The sequence below is a fragment of the Canis lupus genome, chromosome 18 (genome assembly GCF_048164855.1).
Source record: "Canis lupus baileyi chromosome 18, mCanLup2.hap1, whole genome shotgun sequence".
NCBI lineage: Eukaryota > Metazoa > Chordata > Mammalia > Carnivora > Canidae > Canis > Canis lupus.
In genome coordinates, this window is record NC_132855.1 from 8,999,823 (window position 1) to 9,025,684 (window position 25,862).

At 41.9% G+C, this 25,862-nt stretch overlaps 2 protein-coding genes across 11 annotated transcripts in view; one reads left to right on the plus strand and one right to left on the minus strand.

The window, feature by feature from the left end:
- ZNF277 (zinc finger protein 277) overlaps window positions 1-15,101 on the minus strand; it is a 109,102-nt gene extending 94,001 nt beyond the window's left edge. For 2 of the 3 annotated variants that reach the window (XM_072783429.1, XM_072783428.1), the window contains exon 1: window positions 14,959-15,092. Coding sequence is in view for 1 of the 3 variants with exons in the window: in XM_072783427.1 (XP_072639528.1) it covers window positions 14,959-15,049 (91 nt within the window). In the remaining 2 variants the exon portion in view is untranslated. Of the gene's footprint in view, window positions 1-14,958 lie in introns of all 3 variants that reach the window. The other variant, XM_072783427.1, reaches the window with a different exon arrangement.
- A 275-nt stretch (window positions 15,102-15,376) lies between these two features.
- Window positions 15,377-25,862, plus strand: part of DOCK4 (dedicator of cytokinesis 4) — a 410,872-nt gene continuing 400,386 nt past the window's right edge. For all 8 annotated transcript variants that reach the window (XM_072783430.1, XM_072783431.1, XM_072783435.1 and 5 more), the window contains exon 1: window positions 15,377-15,700. In XM_072783430.1, coding sequence (XP_072639531.1) covers window positions 15,664-15,700 — 37 coding nt within the window. In that variant the 5' untranslated portion in view covers window positions 15,377-15,663. The remainder of the gene's footprint in view (window positions 15,701-25,862) is intronic.

The following is a 25,862-nucleotide window of genomic DNA, read 5'->3' on the forward strand; positions in this document are numbered from 1 at the left end:
TTGCTTCAGTGTGATTCTTTTACTGCACTTCTGCATTATTATCTTCTGCTACTTAAGTGTCTCCTTTAGGGTAGGAACTTTGTCTTGTTCTTTTTTTATGTTTTCAGGGCCTAGCACATAAGTAGTGCTCAATAAATGCTCGATAAAACTCAGAGCCTAAGAAAATCAAATGTGTTCTTTTTGATTTGTAAGGCAAATTGTGAGCTCTCTTATTTTTATTTATTTATTTATTTTTTAAAGATTGTATTTATTTATTCATGAGAGACACAGAGAGAGAGGCAGAGACACAGGCAGAGGAAGAAGCAGGCTCCATGCAGTGAGCCCGACATGGGACTCGATCCCAGGACTCCAGGATCACACCCTGGGCTGAAGGCAGGCACTAAACCGCTGAGCCACCCGGGCTGCCCCTCTTATTTTTAATTAGGGAGATTCTACTACTGCTTTTGGAGACCATTTGGCCTGAAGGAGAACAAAGATCCAAATCGTGAAATATCTACATCCTTGTAAGTAAGGGCCTGAGCACTGAAGAGCTTCTTGGTTCTTCTAAGACGGTTATCAGATATAGTCTTTTATTCCATTTTATCTCTCACTACTTCTTTCTTTACTCTGAAGCTTTAAGCAGTCTCTGAAATGCCACTGGCTGCATGACACCTGGCTCTTCCCCTCCCCCTGAGCCTCAGGTACTCTATCCATCCACATGCCTGCAGGAATCTTTCCTAGCCCCCTGGTTTCTCTTTTTCCACGAAGGCAACTATGATCATCCCTTTCAAGCAGTTTTCTTCTCTATCCATTCCTGTATCCACTTATGGGAGCTTAACCTAGTTACCCGTATGTGTGTCTCTTCTCCATTCAGAGTACAAGCAAGACAGAAACTATGTCATGGACTTTTAAAATATATTCCAATGTGACTTACCCTAATGTCATGCCCAGCTCAAATATTCTACATTTATTTATTTATTTAGTCTACAAGTATTTATATTAACTGATAAATGATTGACAGTTTAAAGGGGGAAGAGCCCAGTCATACTCAAGATAGAAAGGATAGTCAGGGTAGAAAGGCACTAATCAGTAAATTAAAAAATGGTCATTTCAAGCATGATATTAATGTACTTCTGATTTATTTATATAACCCTTTACATTTTATAAAGTCATCTCCTAAAAACCTCATTATTAAACTGCCAGGTAAGAAAGATTATTATTTCTATCATTATTATGTGAAATAGAAGTTTAGGGAGTATAATTTATTTAAAGTCATACAATTAAAATATGAACTGGATTATTGTCTATAAGTTTAGTGTTCTTTTCACTATACCATGCTCTTGATCTCAGGCAAAGACCAAATTTCAGAGGCTATAAGTACAAAGGACAAGAGCTGACGGTCCTAAAACAATAAAAGATGAGGAAAGTAAAAAATAACAGTGATGGAAAAGCCCCAGCATAAAAAGACTAAAGATTTTTAATAAGCTCTTTCCGAATCCTTGCCAGTGACTTTCTATAAAGAGTTTAATATTCATGAGAATAAGGTCAATGTAAAGTCCCAATGTCCATAAAGTCAAATAGCATGTACCACGTGCTACAGAGTGCTTGAGAGAGAGAGAGAGAGAGAGAGAGAAAGGACCCTTCCCTTTCTCAACTTACATAAAAACAAGCACTCGCCTGTGCACGTACTCCTTGACTAGGTCTGAAAGAAGGCAAGGCAATCTGGAAAAAAGGGAATATCTTTAATATGTATAGTGGATTGAATGGTGACTTGAGAGAGTGATTCACCTGGAACCTCAGATGTGATCTTATGTGGAATAAGGGTCCCCGCAGATATAATTAATGTAAATAGCTTGAGATGATCCTGGATTAGGGTGGGCTCTAAATGCAATGACTGACAAAGAGACATAGAGAAGAGGGCTGTCTATATGAGACAGAAGAAGAAATTGGTGTTACGATGCCATTAACCAAGGAATGCCTGATGCTACCAGATTCTCCTTTAGAGGCTTCAAAGGGAATGTGATCCTGCTGACATCCTGATTTCAGCCTTCTGGCCTTCAGAACTGAGACAGGATAACTTTCTCTTGTTCTAAGTCACTGGTCTGTGGTAATTTGTTACAGGCAGCCTTTGGAAGCTCATATAGTTTATAACAGTTGAATTGAGTAAAAATTTCTCTCTTTACAAGCAGGTAACAAATGGGATTCTCCTACATAACTGTATGATTAAAGCTACAAAGAAGTATGTAGCTTATTCAGTTTATGGTTCAAGAGTGGCTTCATGTAAGAAGTGACATTTAAGCTAAGATTCTAAATATGACAAAGAAAAAGGGAGAAGGTTTACATTTTTTATGAGGGTTATAATATTTATAACTTATGCAGGTTATAACTTTAAAAATGTTGCTCATAAGTACATGAAAACATGTTTGAATTTTTACAAGTATGTTTGACTTTCACAGTAGGGTCCAAAGATCAACTAATATTAATAATATGACAATCACTTTTGGTAACTATCCATATATAAGATGAATTCAGAATCTGAGTAATGTATTATCACAAGGGATACCAACAAACATGAAACTTTAGAAAAAGGTGACAATATAAAGAGAACAATCCAGTTCTTTCACTTATACACTGCTTGCCTAAATTGGTTTACTCTGAAATCACGTTTTAAGTGAGAATCCTGAAGAAATGGAGATTTGCCAGTTGGCTCTGAATACGGCTAACTAGAAGTGAATAACAATGGTCCAATGAATCATTTCTAAGCTGTTTTAAAAAACCTTTCACTAAAAAATTCCTCTACATCATACTAGTTGTGGATTTTACATCAAAGAACTGCCTGGATTCATCATTTCATTAATAAACAGTAATTCAGAAACTCTGACATTTCTGACAATGATGCCATGTACAGGCAATTAAAAAAAAATTGCAACCAACCTACATTCTTCAAGTCAATGAAAGTTGATAGAGGAACATGAATTAAATTTTTATAACCTTAAATAATGCATTAAATGGCTATGGTTACCTGACTTAATAAGAAGCACGGGCTTGAGTGCCCTGGAACAGTAGGTCAGAAATTGGTTACTTAGGAGCACTTTAATTCAAATGTACTAAGAAAGGGATACTAAAATAAAGAAACAAAAGACACTGATTTGAAGAGCTCTCATATTGTGCTCCAGGGCTAGGTTTTGTTTATACAAGTATTTATTTCATTACTACCATGAAAGAACACTGGTGTTCTGGATATAACAGGGGGGAAATGCTCTTTACAGGGTGTTAGATCTCCCTGAGGCAGAACAAATAGTTATGCTTTTTGTTTCTACCCTGTGCCTACTACTCTATGCTTATTTTCCCCCAACTAAGTGCTTGAAGTAAAAGTCAAACTCTTTGGGATGTCTAAGCTTCTAATAAATACCGGCCTAAGAGGAAGATGACCTTGACTAGCATTTCCCAAATCAAATTCATAGAACACTAGCATCCCATGAAATGTTAATGTGCGCTGGTTGAGAAAAAGATACTATGGTCAAGCATTTGGGAAACTGCAGTATAATATTTATCTCTTGGTTACAAAAATGAGCATAGTAAAGTCCTAAAGAAACTAAAAGTTTAACACAGTCATTGCAAATTATTTGATCATGAAATCCTTTGTGTAAGAAGGTATTATAATACTTTTGTCTCATGATTCTATTCTATACTGTCCCTAAAAACAAAAACAGCATACTAAATTTACATTAGCCCTACCTACTTCGATCACATAGATGAATGAAAACAATGAGAATGCAATTTCTATGAATATCTTTCAAAAGCATGACAGCAAGAAATGAATTTTTTCTCAGTCCATTACTTAAAAGTTTAATTCATTTAGGCTCTAAGAATGTGTAAATTCATATGGTTGGATGTACTTGGAGTTTCATATAATAAATGGAAAACAGGATTATACTCTATAGAAACAACAATAACTACTGATACCTTAAAATATCACATTAACAGGGGGGATATTATTAACATCATAATCTATTCTGTCAATAAACTCCTAAGATGTTTCACAAGGAAAAAGATCAAGAATAGGAATCTTTCTCTGAGGCATCAAATTCCATGGAGTCCAGGGGTCATGTGAAAGAAAGGGTGTTATTACCTTATACTTGAGAATTATATTACAACTGGCTGATTATTCAGGATTAATGAGCTCAGGGTCAGGAGTTCAGTGGCCATATGGGCAACTGTAATGAATTGCCTGGAGCTAGGCCTCTGCCAATACTGCCAATCAGCATGGCAGGGGTCCCCAGACCTACCAGCAATTTGGCTCTGCTCCAGCAGGGGACCACCTCAAACCAATGGCTCTACGTCAACCCAGGCTTTTCCTCATCTCCATCTGGATCCAGGATGCTAGTCACTGGGCATGTGACTAATGTCTTAGAACCAAGCCTCAGCTTGTACACCTTTTCTAGTAACTGAGTCCTCAACCCATTGCCCTGATTCCATAAGCTGTCCGTTCAATGTCTCACCAAGAATCCATGTTGCTCTTGTTTCTTTTAGGTCTTTTAATGGTTTAAGACCTATTCCTATAATCCAGTTTATTTGTGATTGTGTTCTTGCTACTGACAGAAATTCTCTTCTTGACCAAACTTTGGTTTCCTGAAGGGTCCTCTGAATCCTTTTGATTAGGCCTCGCCAGCCCAGTTTTTGCAAGAATCCTGGTAAGTCAATTCAGAGAGACTCTCCCCTTCTCTGTTTTTGATGAGGTTCCTCATCCTCTACTGCCCTCCAGGTGGTATCTTGTCACCTGATATCTCACCCTGGCCTGCCTTTAGCAAGAACCTTGTCAAGTCTGTTCAGCCAGATTTCCTCTTAGGAACTTCCGAACCCTTGCCCCCAGCTTGCTCCTTGGCTGAAAGTCCCCATCTTTCCTTATATTTGGAACTGAGCATGGTTCTAGACCTGTTTAGACTTAATTGATACCTTTTTAAAAAAAAAGATTTTGAGAGAGAGTGAGAGAAAACACAAGCTGAGAGGAGAGGGAGAAGCAGGCTCCTCACTAAACAGGGAGCCTGATGTGGGGATGATCCCAGGACCATGACCTGAGCCAAAGATAGACACTTAACCAACTGAGCTACCCAGGCGCCCCATTTGATGGCTGTTTTATCATCTTTGTGGCATTCTCTGCCTGCTGTCTCTGGGCCTTCGTCATGAGTCATGAAAGGGCCTAAGCAGAAGCTCAACCTATCAAAGGGACAATCCTCATATGCCACCTGCTGTGTCCCAGCATTATTTTTCTAATCTCAGGAATTTGTTTACAGGATTGAACTATCTCTGACTTCATTAACAAAGGCATATTATTAAATTCTAGTGTGGGTCTTCATTATCTCTTGCTTTGGTAAATACTCATGCTTCCTGATTCATCCTTTGCTCTTTGGTACACTGCTACCTGATTAAACTTTGATCTTGTCATTCTCTTCCTCTATCTGCAGAGATGGGGTCTAACATTTGAGAGTAAATGATATAGCTTCGACTTACCTCTTCAAACTTGTTTTTATTGCTTCCATTTACCTTTTTTCTCCAGGCAAAATGAACTGACTTTATCTTCCGTATATGCCCTTAGTTTTTCTATTGTTCCTTCCCTTTGCTTAGGCACATAATAAGTGCTTTTCCTTATTTCTCTGCGTGTCTAAATCTTATTCCACTTCAAGGCAGAGCAACACCTGCTGGTCTTAATCTCTTTCTTATTCAACTCCATCTTGATCACTCTGATGGTCCTTAACATTTTCTACCTTGTAATGTAGTTATTTATGTACTCTCCTATCTTCCCTTTTAGGCTCTAAGATACTTGATGGCAAGACCTATCTTGATATCTTTGATCTTTGTGTTCTATAGCATTTAGAATACAGAAGCTTGTATATTGCAATGCTTAATAAAAATTTTGAACGAAGTCTCAGTTCTCTTAAAAGCTCCTTCAGATTCACACTGTTTATTTAAAGAATGGAAAGGAGAGGGGGATACAATGAGATGCGATATGCCCTACTGATCTAACTACACTCTCTTGGAATTTGAGACTGGAGAAGTCAACTATTGCAGTGGTTCTCCACAAAATTTCTACCTTGATACACCTAGTTAATTACACTCACATGTGCAATGAGTTCTTAAGGGAATACCCAGAGATACTTGTTTTTTTTACATAGACTCTAGGATATGTATAACTGGGTTCCCTAGCTGTAAACCTATCTTCTTTTTATTGATACTTGAAAAATGCAGCTGAGAGGATGCTAATATAAATGAATTACCTCATTTACAAACCAGGAAATCTTAACCATGAAGGCAAATAACTTCTCTAAAGTCAGAGAGTCAGAAGCAGAAATAGGATTAAAACTCAGGTCTCTGGATCCTTGTCCAGTGAGCTCTTTATGGAACACTACTATCTATGATCACTGCTGGTAGGAAAAAAACCTCTAAGTCTCAGTGAGTTATTAGCATTGCTTTTCTTTATGTGTGTGCATATTTATAAATAAAACTTTCAAAAATCATTTGCGAACTGGTTTGTAAAATATTCCAATAGGCTTTTGGGCTCTTTTTCACCTTCTTTTCCTACTCCTCCCCTCCACCATTTGTGGAAATTAGGTATAAGATTGCTTTAACAAAGATAGCTTGATTGCTGTTATGTTACTGTTCAACAACAGTTCCTGTTATTAATTGCTTTATAATGATAATTACAATTAGTAGTACAAGATATTTTCCTTTTTAATTGGCTATTACTGGTGAATAGCAGCTTGTTACATAACAGAAGATTGTGTTAAATAACCACAATTACAATTCTGAGGTCCTTCTCTTAAAAAACAAATCTCTTTTTTGGATAAAAACACTAAAAAAAAATTTTTTTTTTTTTTTATAAGGCAGGGCCTCTAATTACTTGGGGGAGGATGCATCTTTCAGTGAAGAAATAGCATGAAATGAGGACAGTGTTAGAGAAACCAGAGGCCGGAACATGAATTTCCTTTCTTTTTTTTTTTTTCCTTTCTTTTATAAATAAGCACATTTAAAAGCTTTCAGCTCCTCAGTCAATACATACAAACTGCAGATTCAAATGTATCTACTTCTTCCCACACTGTGATATGGAAACAGAAAGGACTCTCCAATTAAGTCTGATAAAATATGACTGTAGAGCTCCACCAACTACATTGAAATATTCCCACAGATAAAGCCAGGGGTTCTTCCTAATTTGTGCCCCATGTAGGACCCAGCATGGGGCCAATCCGCAGTCACCACTCAACCACACCAAATGCCACCATAGCATGGCACTGTAGAAGATGAAGTGATCCCAAGGTATATGTGACAGTCCCTGACACTAAAGGGTTTACATAAATCCAAGGGTATGCCTTGACTCAAATTCTAATGTTGATTAGTCTGCAATCAGTTAAAAGTCATACTGACTTTTTTAGTAGCGGTAATCATAATGATGAGGTCAAACGACTTGAGGTCACATAGGTTGTATCTGACAGTTACTTTTGAATCCATCTTTTCATATTCCAAAGACCTGTCACAGTCTCATGTGAGACTCCTCCATCAGCAGCATCATTCATTCCTATATTCACTGCTTCACTCAATCTCCCAATAAGATATGCAGTTAACTGCAGCATTTTCATGATGAAATGGGGACTAAGAGGTTAAATAATATTTCCCAAGTTCACACTGCTACAAAGCAGCAAATTCAAGATCAGAGTCCAGTATTTCAGACTTTCAAACCAGTTTTTCCTTCCACACATTTTTACTCAATGTATCCAGTATCCCAATGTATCCCACATTGACTTACATCACTTAAAATATGATGTCAATTGTTGACAACCCCTTCCCAAATGAGGCAAAGGTTCAAGTCCTATTTAGTTCTAGAAACTTTACTTGGTCCATAGAGCTAAAAATAGCACTCAACCACAGTTGGCTATCTTACAAATAAATGACACTGGTCACAAAGGGTATTGGCTGAGATGTAAAGAGAGGCAGAAGACTGATCAGTCAAATCCATCACCACTTTTGGAAAAAGCTGCCCCATGCACATTTGAGTCAATGAGGTCAGTAAGAACACACTTGTTTCAGCAAGAGATGGCAATTCTTTAAGATGCTGTCAATGAAAGGCCAATCTATTCAGAGTCTGATGAGTTTATTAAATTGTAGCAAAACTGAACCCTAATTCTATGGCAAAGTTCTTCAAGAACAGCTAACAGAAACATTTAAAGATTCAATCCCTGGAGATGGCAGTATACTACTTTGTTTCTATTTACTCATGGATTTAGGTTTAGAAGAAAGTAGGAACCTGGTCAACATTATCTTCAATTTTTCAAGATGGGAAGTATAGGAGTATGTGTTACAGAGGATAGCACTGTTCTTTTGCATGAATGGAAGGTCTTTGTCAACACAATGAAAAGTGTATGTAAATTCTGTGTCTGATACTCCAAGTAATCTCTCAACAGGAACCTGGACATGAAATGGAAAGACACTTTAAGGTCGTAATACTCAAAATCATGACCTGTATCACCTCTGGCACACGAGCTAAAGATGAGCCCACACCTGTGTCCACAATAAGTCACCATTTATTGAAGACCAGGCTACTATATCTATCATCTCAGTTATCATTTCAACAGTCCAGCAAAACAGATTTGATTATTATCCATTTTACTGATGAGAAACTGAGGGTCAGAAGTTAATTAACTTGCCTATAGGTGGTAAGTAACCACACGGCCTTTCTACAGTAACATTAGCTTTGGAACATATTTATGTTTAAGGAAAGTCTGTTTCTGACCTTATCCAATGGAATTTAGTTTCTATAAGACAACACTATAATAGTAAATAGGATAAAAGGTCTTTTACCATTACTGTGTGACCTTGTACAAGCCACTCTTGCACAAGTTTCCTCACTTATATATGAAAAAAGGATAATACAAGTATCCACTTCAGGGATGTTGTGAGGATGAAATGGCCTAAGACCTATGACAGCATTTGAAACCATACTTAGCACAGTTACTGCTCAACAGCACCACCATTATTATTATATCCTCTTTTATAACATTTCTTCTTAATATCCTACGAGCCAGTTTCCACCTATTTTTCATAGGAAAATAAAGGATCCTCTGAAGGGGCCCTCTTCAGAGTTTTACACCAAACCTGAAAAACAAGGTCTCTATAATTCTTTTTCTTCCATGACATCCTCTAGCCTGTACCTTGGAAGGCCATCCCAGTGTGCAAGATTATCTGAGCTTCTTGCTGACTCTGAATGTGGGTATATGTGTGGTGAGCTGGGGATGAGGGGGCAGCACTGAGTAGGGGTGAGAATGGGTATGAAGATAACACATTCCTAAGCCTCTCCTTGGCTATAACACAATAAACTGCTTCCTAAGTAAATAGAAAATCAGACAATAGGCAGTTTTATAGTTCATTTAGGCATATCTTTATACTGAGAACTAACATTTATTGAATTCCAAGATGGTACTAGTAAATAAATGCTACGCTGTCATAGATATGTAACTGAATGAAATAATCGTAGCAACTCTGCAAAGTAGGTATTATATTCATATTTTCATAAATGCAACAGCACATGCAATAAAGCTGTACACAACTACTAAACATTGGAATTGAAATTCAAATACAGTTTTTCCAAGATAGGGTCTAGTTCTCTTTCCACTGTCATGTCAAATGTATGAGGCTGGACTTAAGCATCAACACTGGAAATAAGATGACAACCTGTGGAAAACTAGATAACCGCCAGGCAGATGATGGAACACTGATTTCAATTTCTATGCACCAACTCATTCAGTTATGGGTTCAAGGTTATTAAGGGCAGATGGGAATTTTTTTTTTTTTTTAAGATTTTATTCATTTATTCACGAGAGACACAGAGGCAGAAACATAGGCAGAGGGAGAAGCAGGCCCCATGCAGGAAGCCCGATGTGGGACTTGATCCTGGGACTCTGGGATCACACCCTGAGCCAAAGGGAGATGTTCAACCACTGAGCCACCAAGGTGTCCCGGGAATTTTTTTTTAAATCATTCATTATCTATACAACACTAACTTAAAAAAGACTATGTGAAAATGTTAACTATGATTACCTGTGACAGAACATCATCTTCATGACATAATCTGCATTTTCTAGTTGGTGTGTATAACTTTCACAAGCATGAAACATATACTCAGTTTTTTATTTGGTTTCAATTTCTAGTGTAAAGTAGCAGCCATTTAAGTACTTTGAATAAATTTCAAACAGATTCTAACCATTGAACGGTTGAAGTGTTTACTTCATGATGGCACTGGATGTATAAAAGTAAAATAAGACAACTCTTGCCCTCAAGAAGTTCACAGTCTACTGGGGTAGACAAAGTTGCCAATAAATACCTACGGTTTTATATGTCAAGTGTGATAATGGAGATACGGAAAGGAAAGCAGGATGACTGAAAATGAGGCTGGAAAAGCAGATTTGAATCCTTAGAGCCATGTGGAGAATTTAGACCTCATTATACAAGCATCAGAAATCACACTGAAAATTTGAAGTGAGGACCAATGAACACATCTGCATTTTGGAATATGGACTAAAGGAGAGAAAAATCAAGAGTCAGTGAGATCACTAGGAAGATTTTGCAATCATCCAGGCTAGAATTCATTTCTAGTTAAACAATGATTAAACACTGACAAAGTGCCAAGACAGGGTTGGACAGACAAAACCAAACATGTCAAAGTTTTGGCCCCCAAGAACACAGTTTGGAGGATGGGGGACACAGGTAATTCTCAGCAACGGTGAGGGTTAGAAATAGAATAGTGGCTAAAGAGATGAAGAGAAGAACAAATTCAAAAGATTATTTCAGGCACAGAAAAATAAGACTTAGTAACTGATCAGATTCAGGACGTGAAGTCAAGATAGAAATCAAGGATGCTTCCTATGTTTCTAGCTAAGACATGTTGCTATTTATTGAAATAAGAAACATAAGAATGAGTTGACACCACCTGTTACTCCCATTCTTTCTAGAGACATCACAAATTAGTTAATAAGGTCTCCAGAGGAAGTACACTATAAATCCAAAGTAGCATTCCCATGATTATCATCTACTGACCATCCATTTGCAGGGAAAAAAGTGAACTCTGTCAGAATACTACAATACGGATACAAAGGTTAATTCTGTCAGAAAAAAAAAAATCACTTTCAACAGAAGAATTTCCTGTAAGTAATACTGTCAGTTAATAAACTATAGGTGTTATCTTACTGCCTCTAACTAAAACCAGCAAAAGAAAAACTACAAATAATATATCCCAAGTATGAGAAATTGAGTCTATTTACAATCTGTTCTTAATTTCATAGGATAATATGAAGTCCCAGTTATAGTTCACATGTATGCAAAGCAGTGTTGTGCAAGATCAAGGACTTTTCTGGAGAAGGATGGAGCCTGAGGAAGTCTGGAAGCATAGATCTCAGGTAAGGTGCTGTACTTGCCTGCACACCACTCAGTGACATTGTAGTAGAAATCTTCAGTCCCGGGATATTAAGCACACAGATTGATATTTTAATTAGACCTAGAGTGAAACCTCTTAAAAAAAGAGAGTTTTCAAGAAATAAATTATTTTATAGGGAAAGGCATTCCTGAGGGCCTAAATAACCGCTTAACAGAAAAATATGAATATACTTTTAGTATCATTATTTCCACCCCAAATTTGTATCATACTCTGCAGGCTTTGAAAAGAATCTGGATAGGGATGCTGAGTGGCTCATCGGTTGAGCATCTGCCTTTGGCTCAGGGCTTTATCTCGGTCTGGGGATGGAATCTCACATCGGGCTCCCTGCAAGGAGCCTGCTTCTCCCTCTGCCTAGGTCTTTGCCTCTCTCTCTGTGTCTCATGAATAAATAAATAAAATCTTTTTTTGAAAAAAAAAAAGAAAGAAAAAAGAAAAGAAAAAAAAAAGAAAAAAGAAAAGAATCTGGATAAAATTATAGAATGACACAAAATTTATTAAGGGGATTTTTAATGACAACCTTACCTTCTAGGAATGACATAAAATTCAACCATTAGCTCTCCAAATGACTGCCACAAATTAGTAAGAACACTTGTCAGCTGTAAGCCAGGGTGAGGAATTTTTTTGGTTACAGATACTTCAAATTCACTGCTGCTCGGTACTTTTATTGAAAACAAATTGTAACATAAAATTAAGCTTTATAGCAGTTACTCAATTTAATACAATAGTCACTTAAACATCGGTCCTTGATTAATGATTTCCTTGCAGTAAGTAAGCACATGGGAAAAGGACACTCCTATATTACTGATAGGACTGTGTGCTGTCATCTTTCAAAGGGAACATCTGACATCTATTGAAATTTCAAACTTGTGTTACCTTTGACCCAGCAATTCCTCAAGAAATACACACCAAGAGGGGAAGGATATGTATATAAAGTTGCTCACTAAGCCACACTGCACTTTCATTAACAGAGGTATGGTGAATATGGCACATTCATATTATGGAAAACAATTGGCACAGTCCTTTAAAAAAATGAAGCAACAAACATACGAACATGGAAGAGTGTATATAATAGATCATTGGGAAAAGGAGGTTGTGGATCTTCCAGCTTACGTAGAATGGTCTTTTTTTTTTTTAAGATTTTATTTATTTATCCATGAGAGAGAGAGAGAGAGAGAGAGAGAGAGAGGCAGAGACACAGGCAGAGGGAGAAGCAGGCTCCATGTGGGGAGCCTGATGCGGGACCCAATCCTGGGTCTCCAGGATCACGCCCTGAGCTGAAGGCAGATACTCAACTGCTGAGCCACCAGGGTATCCCGAAAATGGTCCTTCTTTATTTTTCAAAATCAAAACAATACAGATGTGTGTTCATGTAGGAATACGTGAGAAAGAACACACAATGAGCTTTTAACTGTTGTTATTGTGGGAGTAAACTGTGTGGAGGAACTTTCATTTAACTTATACCCACTGGCTTCAAATATTTATAATGAAAACTTATATAAAAAAAAAAGAAAAGAAAACTTTTATAGTAACTAAAGATATTTAAAAGTTCCACAACGTTTTGGAAAGGAGTCCCCAATTTTCTTTTTTATGAGTTACTCTGTGAGATAAACCCGTCAAAGATTTCATCTCTAAATGTTAAAAAGGCAGCCCTCTGGAACTCTGAGAATCTGGAAAACCTTAGTAAGTATCTTACCATCAGGTAAGAGCCCCCCACCCCCCAAATGAACTGCTTAGGGCCTGGTTACAACTATTTAAAGTTGAGAGCCGGGGATGCCTGGGTGGCTCAGTGGTTAAGCATCTGTCTTTGGCTCAGTGTGTGATCCTAGAGTCCCAGATCGAGTCCCACATCAGGCTCCGTGTGTGGAGCCTGCTTCTGTGGAGCCTGCTTCTCCCTCTGCCTGTGTCTCTGCCTCTCCCTCTGTGTTTCTCATGAAAAAAATAAATAAAATCTTAAAAGAAAAAAAAAAAAAGTCGAGAGCCTGGGGATCCCTGGGTGGCTCAGGGGTTCAGCACCTGCCTGAGTCCCAGGATCGAGTCCGACCTCGGGCTCCCTACATGGAGCCTGCTTCTCCCTCCTCCCGTGTCTCTGCCTCTCTATCATGAATAAATAAAATCTTAAAGAAAAAAAATAAAGTCGAGAGCCTACCAATGGTACAGATATTAAAATAATTTCAAACGTAGGTAGTTCCACTGATGGGCAGTGGGAAGAAACTGCACTTTATCTCTGGGCTGCTGCTGTGATGAAAAACCCAAGACTAAATGTCAATTTAATTGTGAAAACAAAAAAGCCATCCCCCCCACCCCACCCCACCCCCCCAAAAAAATCTCAAACAAGGGCAGAGAACCTTAAAGCCCCAAACCATGTCCAAGAGAAAAAAAGACAACTTGGGCTAGATTAGACACATCAAAAGTCCAAAAAGAGGGGATCCCTGGGTGGCTCAGCGGTTTGGCGCCTGCCTTTGGCCTAGGGCGTGATCCTGGAGTCCCGGAATCGAGTCCCGCATCGGGCTCCCGGTGCATGGAGCCCGCTTCTCCCTCTGACTGTGTCTCTGCCTCTCTCTCTCTCTCTATCATGAGTAAATAATAAATAAAATCTTAGGGATCCCTGGGTGGCGCAGCGGTTTGGCGCCTGCCTTTGGCCCAGGGCACGATCCTGGAGACCCGGGATCGAATCCCACGTCGGGCTCCCGGTGCATGGAGCCTGCTTCTCCCTCTGCCTGTGTCTCTGCCTCTCTCTCTCTCTGTGACTATCATAAATAAATTTTAAAAAAACTTAAAAAAAAAAACATTAAAAAAAAAAAAGACCAAAGGGAGGCGGGCAAGGACGGGTGCACTAAAGGGAAAAAGAACAAGGGCCTCGAGGGATCCTCAAGACAATCCGCTGGCGGCTTCCAAAGTTTGCTTTCCGATCCCTCCGGCGGATCAGAAGGCAACTTAAAAGACAAGTAGAGCTGAGGTCGCAGAGACGATTTTCAGAACCGCCTTCCAATCCTCCACCTGCTCTGCGGGCAGTGCCCGAGGACTCAGCCGGAGCGCAGGCGATCGCCCCCGGGGCTCCGCGCGCCGCACACTGTCCCCTCGGAGGCCGCTCCAGCCCCCACCGAGCGGACGCGCGGAGTGCAGGGGAGCGCCCGGTCTGCAGCTGGAAATCCTCCCGCACACAGGGAAGACCCACCTCGGCCGAGGCCACCCGGGGCGGCGGCGGCGGGGAACCGCGAGGCGCGCGCCGCGAATCCCGGAGCGACCACCGCACCGGCGCCAACGTGACCCGACACACGCCCACCGGGCAGCGGGCGCGAAGCCGGGAGCTCCGAACCGAAGGCAGACGCTCAGGGAGCCTCCCCGGCGGCGGAGTGTCCCGGTTCCATCCCACGGTCCCTCCGCTCCGCCTCCCGTCGGGCTGGGCCCGGCCCGGGGCCCCCTCGCGCCCCCGGGGGCCGCACGCCTGCTGGGAGAGAAAGCGGGACCAGCCACTTGCGCTTCGGAGGCGCCGTACTCACCCTCATAACTGACACCCCCGGCTTCGCCACGGTCGCCCTCACAGTCCTCCTCCCCTCGGGCAGCAGCCCCCCGGGTCTCGGGAGCAGCCATTACGCGGCCGCGGAGAAAAGGGCGGGCAGCGCCCGGAGGCCTCGCAACCAATGGGAACGCGCCTGGAGGCGAACTCCCCATCAACGCGGGGTTTCCTCGACGTCCACGCCTCCCCGTCGCGCCCTGGGCCAATAGGACGCGGAGAGTCCAGCCTTGTCCCCGCCCCCGGCCGCCAGCGCCACGCCCCCTTCCGGGATGGAGAGGCGCAGAACTACAATTCCCAGCGTGCAGCGGGGGGCTCCGGGACCGGGAGGGCTGGAAGAGGCGCTGGCGGGCGGGGGGAAGGGGGGGGTGCGCCGGAGAGTATCCTGGCGTGGAGCTTAGTTCAGTGAATCAGAACAATGACTGCGCCGCCGGGTCCCCGGGAGCGCGTCGGAGGACTGTGAGCAGCCGCCGCCGGGGAGAGCGGCGGGCGGCGCAGCCTCAGCCGCGCGGTGTCAACGCCGGGCTCGGGCTCGGGAGCTTCCAGCGCAGACCTTGCCCAGCGCCCGCAGCTCTCGCGCGGGGCCGCCGGGCTCCAGCGTTGCAGCCGCTGCTCGCGAGCGGTGCATTGTTGCGAGCCGGGGCAGGCGCGGGGATTACGAAGCCCGAAGACCCCGGAGCCCCCGTCAGCCATGTGGATACCTACGGAGCACGAGAAATACGGCGTGGGTGAGTCTCGGCGGGGCGAACTTTATTCCGCGCTGGCCCGAGCGGGTGCGCATTTCGCGTCCTTGCCCCTGCGCCCCTGGCGCTCCGCGGGGCTGCGAACGCCCGATCGCGGCATCGCGCTGCGGGCTTGGGGCTGTGGCGAGCGAGCTCCGGGCAGAGGGGCGTGCGCCGGGGGCTCGCCCGCACGGGCTCCGGAGCGCCGGGACGGCGGGGAGGCGCGCGGCCAGCCCTCCCGCTGCGGAGTTTGGAGCGGCGACGGGGCGTGTGTGAGTCAAGTTGGAAGAGGAGGGCGAACGGCGTTCCCCTCGCCCTCCTTCGCCTTCCTCCCCGGGGAGGGCAGGGGGCTGCGCCGATTCCCCGGGGCGGGCGGGAGAGGGAGACGACAACGACCGCGCGGAGCGAACACCCCCGACCCAGAAGGGGGGCGCAGCGCCTTGGCCCCGGCGCTCTCCCGCGTTCCCGGAGTGCGGAATGTGGCTCGGTCCTCGCCCCCGAGCCCGAGCCCGAGCGCGAGCCCAGCTTCCTTCCCCCCTCCCGTCCTGGGCTGCGGGGGTGCGCGGGTCGAGGGGCTGGGGGGGCTCGGTACATTTCAGCATCTGCGCCCCTTTGGGCTTTGCAGGGGAACGGGCATCTCAGCGGCGTCTTTACTCCCGGCCCGGGGTGAGCGCGCTGGGGGCCGGCGGAGGACAGCTGTGGGGTGGGGATGGGGAGGGGGAGCTCGGAAAGCCCGGGTCCTCGGGGCCGGGGCGCCGCGTTCGGGAAGGGAGCGCTGCGACCCTGGGGTTCGGGGGACGCGGAGCGGGGTAGCGCTCGCTGTTCTGTGCAAAGGTGAACAACAAAGGACATTAATGTTGACTGATGAATACCGGAGTCTCCCTTCCTTTCCCTCCTCCCGTTCAGGCTGATTACAGTTCCCGTTTTTGTTGTTTGATTTCAGCTGGGTCCCCCCCCCCCCCCCCCCCTTGACAGTTAACTCCTTTTAGGGTTGTGGCTATTAAGAAGCCAGGCTCTTCTGACAAGCCTGCAGCGGCCAAATGCAATTATAACCCCTCGGAAGGTTTAACAGGGCGAAAGCATTTGGGATTTTACCAACGATCTTTATTTCCTATGATGCCTGCTGATTGGTGTACTTTTTAAAAAGAAAGGAAAAAACTGGGTCCAGAGCTAGTGATTTAGACAATGTATAGGTATCTGCTTATGGTCTAAATTAATTTGCCTGTTATTTAAAAAATCTGGAAAGGCTTTCCAGGGAATCAGAGTCATAGGGGATTTTCTTTTTTTCTTTTTTTTTCTTTTTTAACTTCGCATGGGGATAGGACTTTGGAGTCCCCTGAAAGGACCGTATGATGAACCAGTCATTCCCATATTTTCATTAGCTTTCACTCTGATTGTCACCGTTCTGCAAGACAATAGTTTGCCCTAGATCCACCTTTGGGAAGGGGTTCCAGCTTTCCCTCTCTTAAAACTGTGTGTGTGTGTGTGTGTGTGGCTTTGCCAGGCACTATACTGGCAAAGAGTAGATGTTGGTGGTTATTATTTTCCTTCTGATACCACCCCCTCCACCTCCTTTTGGGGCGGATTAACCCTTACGAGGAAACTATATTGCCTTTGCTGAAATGGTGAGGAACTGGAGCGTCCCCCCGCCCCCCCGTCGGTCACTCACAGGGTTTACCACTCAGTGCAAGAGGCACAGATCCATCCAGCAACACTGTCCCGCTTGGAGTCGATCCCAGATGTTGCTTTCTTCCAAGTGTTAAATTATACAGATTATGGATGGGATTTATTTTCTTGATTCCTTTACGTGCCAGGTCACAGCTGGGTGCTGGTATTGATTAGTTTTTCTCTCGCCTTTCTTTATAAGCCTTGGGCAGAGGCTTAAAACACACTCTGGGATTTCCTGGAATGGCAAACCGGATATTATCGGTCAAGTGTTTTGGGCTGCAGCAGACACCTTGCTTTTGGGTGGTTATGATCTGGTTGCAGAGTAGAGGGAGGTGGAAGGGCGAGTACAGCATTGGGAAAAGGAGGTTGAGATGAGGACAGAAGGGTCTGCTCATTTATACAATATCACACATACAGGGATGTTAATCTTTTATTATTAATTTATGAGCATTTGGCTTATGGAATGCTTAGTTATTTTTTAGAATCCATCTGTTAGGGGTGTGCATTTGTGTGTGTGTCTGTGTGGTGAAAATTTTGCTAGGATACTTAAGTGTGGACTTCATTTCTCACCATGGAGAGCACTATTTGTAGCTGTCTATACTTGCAAGTTTTTTTTTTTTTTTTTTTTAACCTTGGTTAGTACATGTGCTTTTCGCATCTAGTTTTCATAAATACTGAAGAAGAGATACTTTACGGGAAAAAATGTTTGGTTGTTATCGGGTGTAGTAGTAATTCACTTCCTCATTCTTTGAAATAAATTAGTCTTTGTAACTTGGAATAACAAGTTTTAGTGCATATTGTATATTTTTCCAATGATACTTCTTACCCACCATAGATTATACATGAGATGATTATGTGTTTTTATATATATATATGTGTGTGTATATATACGTTTCAATTTGAAACAACGTTGTTAATATGGATAAACTTACTTAAATTTCATACCTGTACTAAGATGTATCAGAGATAGAAATACCTTTTCAAATCTGACATGTGGGCACTCTCTTCTCCGTCCAATTAATGGATGGTCTTAAAAACAATGGATACTTACAACCCTAAGTGTTCTGGTTCTAGAGAATTAGAACGCATAGTGATAAAGCTGTAGTCCTGAGGGATAGGGGACCTTGTCTCTTTAAAAATATATTAGTAGGCACAATGATAGACATATTTTATCTTGGGAAAGTCTGGTTAGCTCTTGGTCCTAGGCTAGTCATAGCTGCTAGCTGTGTGACCTTAGGTAATTCACTTAGCCTTTCCGAGTACCAGTCTTTTAGACAAATGGTATCCAAGGTCCTTCCCAGTATAAATTCTTGAGAGCTCTTCCAAACAAATGTGTCCTTTGGTTAGAAAAATATCTCCATGGTGTAGAGATTGTTATAAGAAGAGACTTTTGTTGTGACACATCCCATATGGTTTTTAACTAAGACCAAAGGTAAGCAAAAGTGAGCTGGCAGACTGCCAGAACCCAGGTGAGAGTTCATTTTTCAATCTGTTTGATACTCTCTCTCTAGTAGGAACTCCATGGGCAGTGACCAAAGCTTTCTTGATAGCCTCCTCACAAATTTCCTTATGATCACTCTGGTTCCTGCATGCTCTCATCAGCCATACCTCCCTTCCCCTCCCATAAAGGGTTGGGGATTCATCACAGAGAAAGTTACTTTATGACCATTGCAAATACATTTCTGTATTTATTTGTTCAGTATCCATTTATGCACCAGTTTCCCAGGTGAGCCAGCGTGTCTTACTGAGCTGCAAACTGCACCTCTCAACCCCAGCCAGATGTTTAACATGTGTGAGCCTGGTTAAGCTTGGAGGGAGATTATGTGCTGGATTGATAAGTGCAAAAAATTCATGAGCCTGACAAGAAATAAAACTCAGAACAAGCTGAAGTTACAACTGTCATTTTAAAAATGAAGTATTTAGTACTTGTAACACTGAGTCCTCAAAACTATTCCTGTCCTGCATTTCTCTTGAAGTGGTCTGAACTCATTCAAGTAGGAATCCCATTCCTACTAAAGCTCCCTCTATTTTAGGGGAAGAGGTACCTTCTCTTGTTATACAGGATCTTTAGGATATCTTTTCCTTTAAAAAAGCGTGCTTTAATGGTAGCTTGTGTGGGAGTGTTATGAGCGAGTGTACCTGTCCTCTTAGCTGCTGTCAGTTTCTTAGCTACTAGTGTCTTAAAATGTTTCCTATTTGTGGTACCATGATGTGTCCAGATAACATGTATAGATAAATAATGATGTGCTGCCTGAAATTGTGGCATTTAGAGCCTGGCACCAATTGTACACTTTAAATGGGAAGCAAAGAGGATGATTTGTCTCTCTAGGCGAAGTACCAGTGAAGGGCTGTGCAGACAGCAGGATGGCAGCTGATGTTCTTGAGCTGGCCTCCTGTGGGAATAGCCTATAAACATGTTTCCCTCTTTTGGCCGTTCTACTAAGTGAGGATTCTTTCACGAGGCCCTGGAAACACAGAGATGCTATGCTGCCTTTCCTCTTTAGTTCCCCCCACCCCAGAGGCAGTATGATAGGCACTGTGAAGGAGATTATACAAATTGTGAGAAGCTTTAGGCTTTCCTGTCTCTGGCTCTACTCTTAGGAGACTGTATTTTCAGAATTATCTTTGATTCAGGATGTCCAAATTTCTAGCATAGTGATTTTATGCTGTGAGCATATATGACAGGGAAACATTATACTCTAAGGAAATCCAACCAAGATGCTGTAACCATAACATATTGATACATGTTTTATAGTTGGAAAAAACATTGTGAAGTTATTTTATTTTGGTATACTCTCTGAAATGGAACAATAAGTTCCATTTAAGGGATATGGAAGGAACTTCATAGAGATTAAGTGACTTACTCTATGTCAGTGGCTGTTAATCTTGTTTAGGAAGAACACTGAAGAGAAAATAAATTTATCCTATTAATCCATAATATCATTCATAATAGGAAATACATTTACTTTTGTCTTTTGATGTATATACACAAATACCATCAGCACCAGCCCACGCACATAGAGTATAACGATATTTGCTCTGTGTGATATTCTATTCTTTATTAAATTAAAAAAAAAAAAAAGCAAAGCTCATTGCTAACTTGATGACTCCTTAATGCATCCTGACCCACAGTTTGAAAAACACTTCTCTAGATACTACATTCATAATATAGAAAGGACTGGAACTCAACTCTTGTTGGGTTTCTAGTAAGGTTCATTTTTGACATTGGTTTTGTTTTGTCTTTTAACAGTCAGATATTTGTGTTTATTTTTGACTTTGAATTTAGTAACCATGCTTTTTTTCCTTTAGTGTTGTCAAAATCTGCCTTATTAATGTACTATTTCTTATTAAAGATAAAACACCTATCCAAAGCCATCACATGCATTGTATAAGTTGTCTCTTCAAGTTCATGTGTGTCTTCCAACTAGGATCTTCTTGACAAAGACCGATATGGACTACTTAGTGACCGATTTTGGATGTTTTCTACGTAATTTCCTTTGAGAATGATTTCTGACCACTATAACAAGAATAACTATAGTAAATCTACTGAGCAATATTGTCAGTTTTAGGATTACCACCTATCATTATTTTCTGCCTTTTCTCATATTGCTTGCTGATTATTAGAAGAACAAGGCAGATTATATGACTTGTTTTTGTGTTTTTTTAAGGCACCTTAATGCCTTAATTTGTTTTTATTTTTTTTTAAGAGAGAGAGGGAGAGAATCTTAAGCAGGCTCCATGCTCAGTGCAGAGTCCAACATGGGGTTCAATCCCACTCCCTGAGATCACAACTGGCGCCGAAATCAAGAGTCAGCCTCTTAACCACCTGAGCCACCAGTCAACTATGCCTGAAACTGTAAATGGTACAGCATATAGAGAAGATGCAGTTAATGCATAGATGAGAATAATTCTTTTGTTATAATATGGAAATTATCAGCACATTTTTTCTTAAAAACTTTTGTTGGAAATATGAGCAGTATGAAACTTTAAAGCACACATACTATTGCTACTGGAGGAGGAAATTGGCTTAAAAATGAGAAAGATTATTGCAGTAGATGACTTGAGAGAGTAGTACTGGAACCAGTTTAGCAGTCTTTGCAAGGTGAAAAACCAGATGGATCTGAAATGGTTAGAAAATGGGAAACAACGGGGCTTGATAATTGGATGTGGGGAGTTGGGAAAGGAAGAAGTTTAGGATGTCTCCCTGGTTTCTGGCTGCAACAATGGGTAAACATAGGAGGCATTTTTGTAGGCAGGGCAGGTTTATGGTGTAAGATTAAGAGTTTCTTTTGGCCACCTACAGTTTTCCATACCTGTCAAATGTTCAGGCTGCAGTAGCTGGTAGGTAGTCAGCCTGAAGCAAAGGAGGGAGGCTCTGAAGTAAAGAGTATAGTTACAGAGTTTTTAGGTTTATGTATGACGATTGAAGTGGTTGACCTAGATAAGACTTTATTCATTGTATTGGCTTTGATTACGTAGTCTGCTTGTTCATTCTAAATTTTAAGGTGACAGGTCCTAAATTTCCAAAGAGCAGTCATCTTGGAGCACTTTATTAATATGGGTGCAGGGTACTCTAAAGGAAGAAATATTACCTGTCTAGGCAGACTTGGTAGTAAACTAAATTTTATGGTCTTTTCTTGCTTCCCGTTAGTGCCTTGTCTGGCTAAGGCATCAGTTACCTCTATTTCTGTGACAGTTCTCTCCCAAGCAAATATCTCATGCCAGATTGTACATGTTTGTGGGATTTCGCCAACAGGATGTTGAAAACCAGAATGAACAAATATTTCAATAAACAAGATTTATACATCCCTCAAACAGCATATAAGTGTATTTATATATCCAAAAATGGGAAAATGCTCAGATAGCCAAAGCAATATATTAATACATACAGATTCTGTGTGTGTGTGTGTGGGGGGGGTAAATATATAATACCACTTAGGAACCACAAGGTCAAATTTAGAACTCTTAAAGTTATACCACTGCACTTCTGAAAAACATGTCATTTGAAGTAAGGGATTCCAGCTTAAGATGGCATTGGGCTCTCTTCCCCTAATGTAGCCTGTTGTAACTTCCCACTGAAATATCAAGAAATGCACATAAAGAGGCAAACATTGATAATATTAAAAATAAAGTCTGACAGAAGGCCTATTGCCAAGACTTGGGAGTAATTTCCCTCAGGCAGATGGAATTGGATTAAGAAAACCAATTGGTGGTTTCTCCCTGCTTTCTTTCCTTAAGCAGAGCAGCATCAGTGACCTGGGCCGGAAGACCACTATCTCTCCCCGTGTCTCCAGCTTAGATGTCAGGTCAATACTTGGAATGTGGAGTGTTTACTGCCCGAGGCATCTCTGGTCCTTCTCATTCCACCCCATCTTTGTATTTCCATTGAGGGATAACCACTTCCAGAAACAACTGGGATGGGAAGGGGGTGGGTGGGTAGCAAGGAGTCTATGAAAAATGCCCCTCTGTCTTTGAGAAGTGCTCTGTGGTCTTCATAAGAAAAGTGATTTCATGGGTGCCCTTGAAGTGCTGCAGTAACAAAGCATGATGGATATTGTAGTTTCGCCTGCAGTCTCTTGGTGACAGAGAAAGAGGTAGTGGGATAAAAGATGATCTCATCTGAATTGCCAAAAACCATGGCACATGGAACATGATGGCTTATAGCTGGGAACTTGACTCAGAGTTGTGCACATCCACCAGATTTCGAAGGAAGGCCTGTAAGGAGGACTCAACACATACTTTCATTTTCAGCCATGTTCAAAGCACTGCAGGGAGGTTCGAGAACCAGGCTGCCTCAGTCACTGATCACATTTGTGTCCCTACGGAAGGAGGAAAGCAACTAAATCTGGAAACAGGCATCTGTCACTTAGTAATAAACTAAAACATGACTGCCTCTCAGCTGGGGAGGAAGAAGGGAAAGCATGACATTTGTATGGGGAGGCTGTTGGAAATTGCCAGTACATATGTGTATTATCCACCTCAATTCATGTCCTGGGTAAGTGTGCCAGAAAAAGAAGCTTGGCAGGAGGGAGGTTGGTGGTGATTCTTTGGTTTATGACATTAGCAAGTCTTCCCCTTGGTGAATTGAATAACCATTTCTCCCTCAAGTTGTGAACCATTTTCATAAACCAAACAATTTGTTTATTTTTTAGAAGAGTATTAATTGGACAGTAACCTAAAAATATCTCCTTGATATCTTTAAGCAGAAATGTAGAGATTGGGTTCTATGTCTTTTTCTTTTCTCCAAAATAAAATATTTTGTCTGTCACTGGTGACCATAGGTGAACACGTTCAGTAACATGGGCATGCTTGTATGTGAGGCAACTAAAAATAGCTCTCACCTGGGTCCTGGGGAGAGGAGAGAGAGCCTGTTGGTCATTTTCCTGAGGTGTCCAAAATTGGTTCAACAGTCTGTTGGTAGTGGAGCTTCTTTGCTAGCAGGTGTAAGAGGTTACCTGGGCTCTCAAAGAAACAGGAAAATCCAAACACGAATTGGTAGTTTTAGAAAGAATGAAGGTAGGAGAAATTGCTGAGATTTTTCTCTAGAAATCTGGGTAATAAACACTGAAAAAACATAGGAATATTCCTACAAAATTACACACATAGTAAACGTTTGCTGTTTCTTCAATTTGCCTTTTTTTAAGGAGAATTATATGTGTATTAATTGCACTCTACATTTCACTGTAATACTCCCAGCTGTAATTTATAGAAATTGATTCAGACAACCAGATATTTGCAGTCTTGGCCCCATGTTAAAAGGGGAAACATTTGGTATAAATTATGTTAGAAATACAATGATGAGTGTTGAAATGGGAAAGTGCTTAAGAGAAGTGAAGAATTGGGATACAAAATCACATGTTGCTGTGTTGCTGTAACCAATTGTTTCAGTTGAGAAGTGTCATTGTTTGTTTTGACTTTGTACTTCTAATAATTTACAAAATTAACATGAATTTCTGTTATAATCAGAAATAACAATCTACACTCTTTTATAAGCTGACCATTATTTCCTGTATAGAGTTTCCTCTCAGGATTAGAGGTGAGACTGGTGGAAGTTGAGTCTGGAATGCCTGAATGTACTTGTCATTTATGTCCAGGAAGTACTCTGTTCCAGAGTTTCAAAGTGCCTTTCCCTGGTGCACCATCTTGATTACCTGTGATGTTGCTGCCCTGTTGGTTCTTCCTCAGCCACAGTGAATCTGTGCTTTCAGATGGCCTTGAGGTAGAAGCCTTTGAAAAAGAGCCCTAATCCTTCTTTGAAAAAGAGCTTCAGAGGAATTCACCGAAGATAAAAATGCTGTTCTCTCCATGACGTATTCATTTAGAGAACGGATGTTGGTGTCACTGCCCACTTGCCCTTGTTCTGTGATCTCAGTCCTGTGAGGCAGTGGGCCCTGGGATAATTTATGCGACAGAAATTCGTCGACACAGAGAGTCCACAACTGGCAGATTTGAGTTAGCAATCAGAGGAATAATTGCATATTGGTGGACGTTAGGGACTGAATGTTTATGTCCCCACCCACGCACCCAAATTCGTGTATGGAAGCTCTTCCCCCCAGCATGGCTGTATCTGGAGTAAGGAGGTAAGAAAGACTAAATGAGGCCCCAAGAGTGGGGCCCTGATTGGATAGGATTAGTGTTCCCTTGAGAAACCCTAGAGAGTTTGCTTGCTGTCTGCACACATGTGTACCTGAGGGGGCCATGTGAGGCCACAGTGAGACACAGCCATCCCCACGCCAGGAAGAGGTCTCTGACCAAAAACCGATCCCGCCTGCCCCTGTTCTTGGACTGCTAAGCCTCCAGAACAGTGTGAAAATAAATCCCTGTCACTTAAACCACCTGTGGTGTTCTGATGGCAGCCCAAGCTAACAGGATGGATTTGAACAGTTTTGGGTACTGGGAAGAGGGACAAAATAAATAGAAGCTGAATCCTGGACCTCAGCGTGATAGATGCAATCAGTGTAGATCCTTGCCGTGGCTGAGATCTCACTCCCCTGGTCCACACTCGGAAGCACAGACTCAGTTGAGTCAGCCTGATGGTGATTATCCTCTCCAGGCATATGCATGTTTGAATAATGGCATTTTTGCAAAGTTGCTCACATTGTTTTAAGGCATCAAATCACTTCGGGTGCCTGCAAAGCCTCCAACTAGAAAGCCATCCAGAGAAGTAGGGTCTTGAGGTGCTTTAAGTCTTCCCGCTACAATTATTTATGAAGAGCCTGAAGTGATAGTTTTGACATTTAGGTTAGCGTTTAAAACAGGTAGATGCAGTTTTATCATATGGCAATTTGGTTGGCGACATCACTTCGGTGTCCTTTGTTTTTGAAAGGCCTGAGTGTTGAATGCCAGGTCTCAGGTCTCTGAGGAGAATAAAGCAATATTTGGGGAAATTTTTTGCCCTCCCATTCTCTATCCTTAAATATGTTTTTCCTGATGGCTGGTAGCACATCCCTCTAAGAATTTACTTGCTACGTATTTTGTTTTCCTCAGTGGTGACTATACA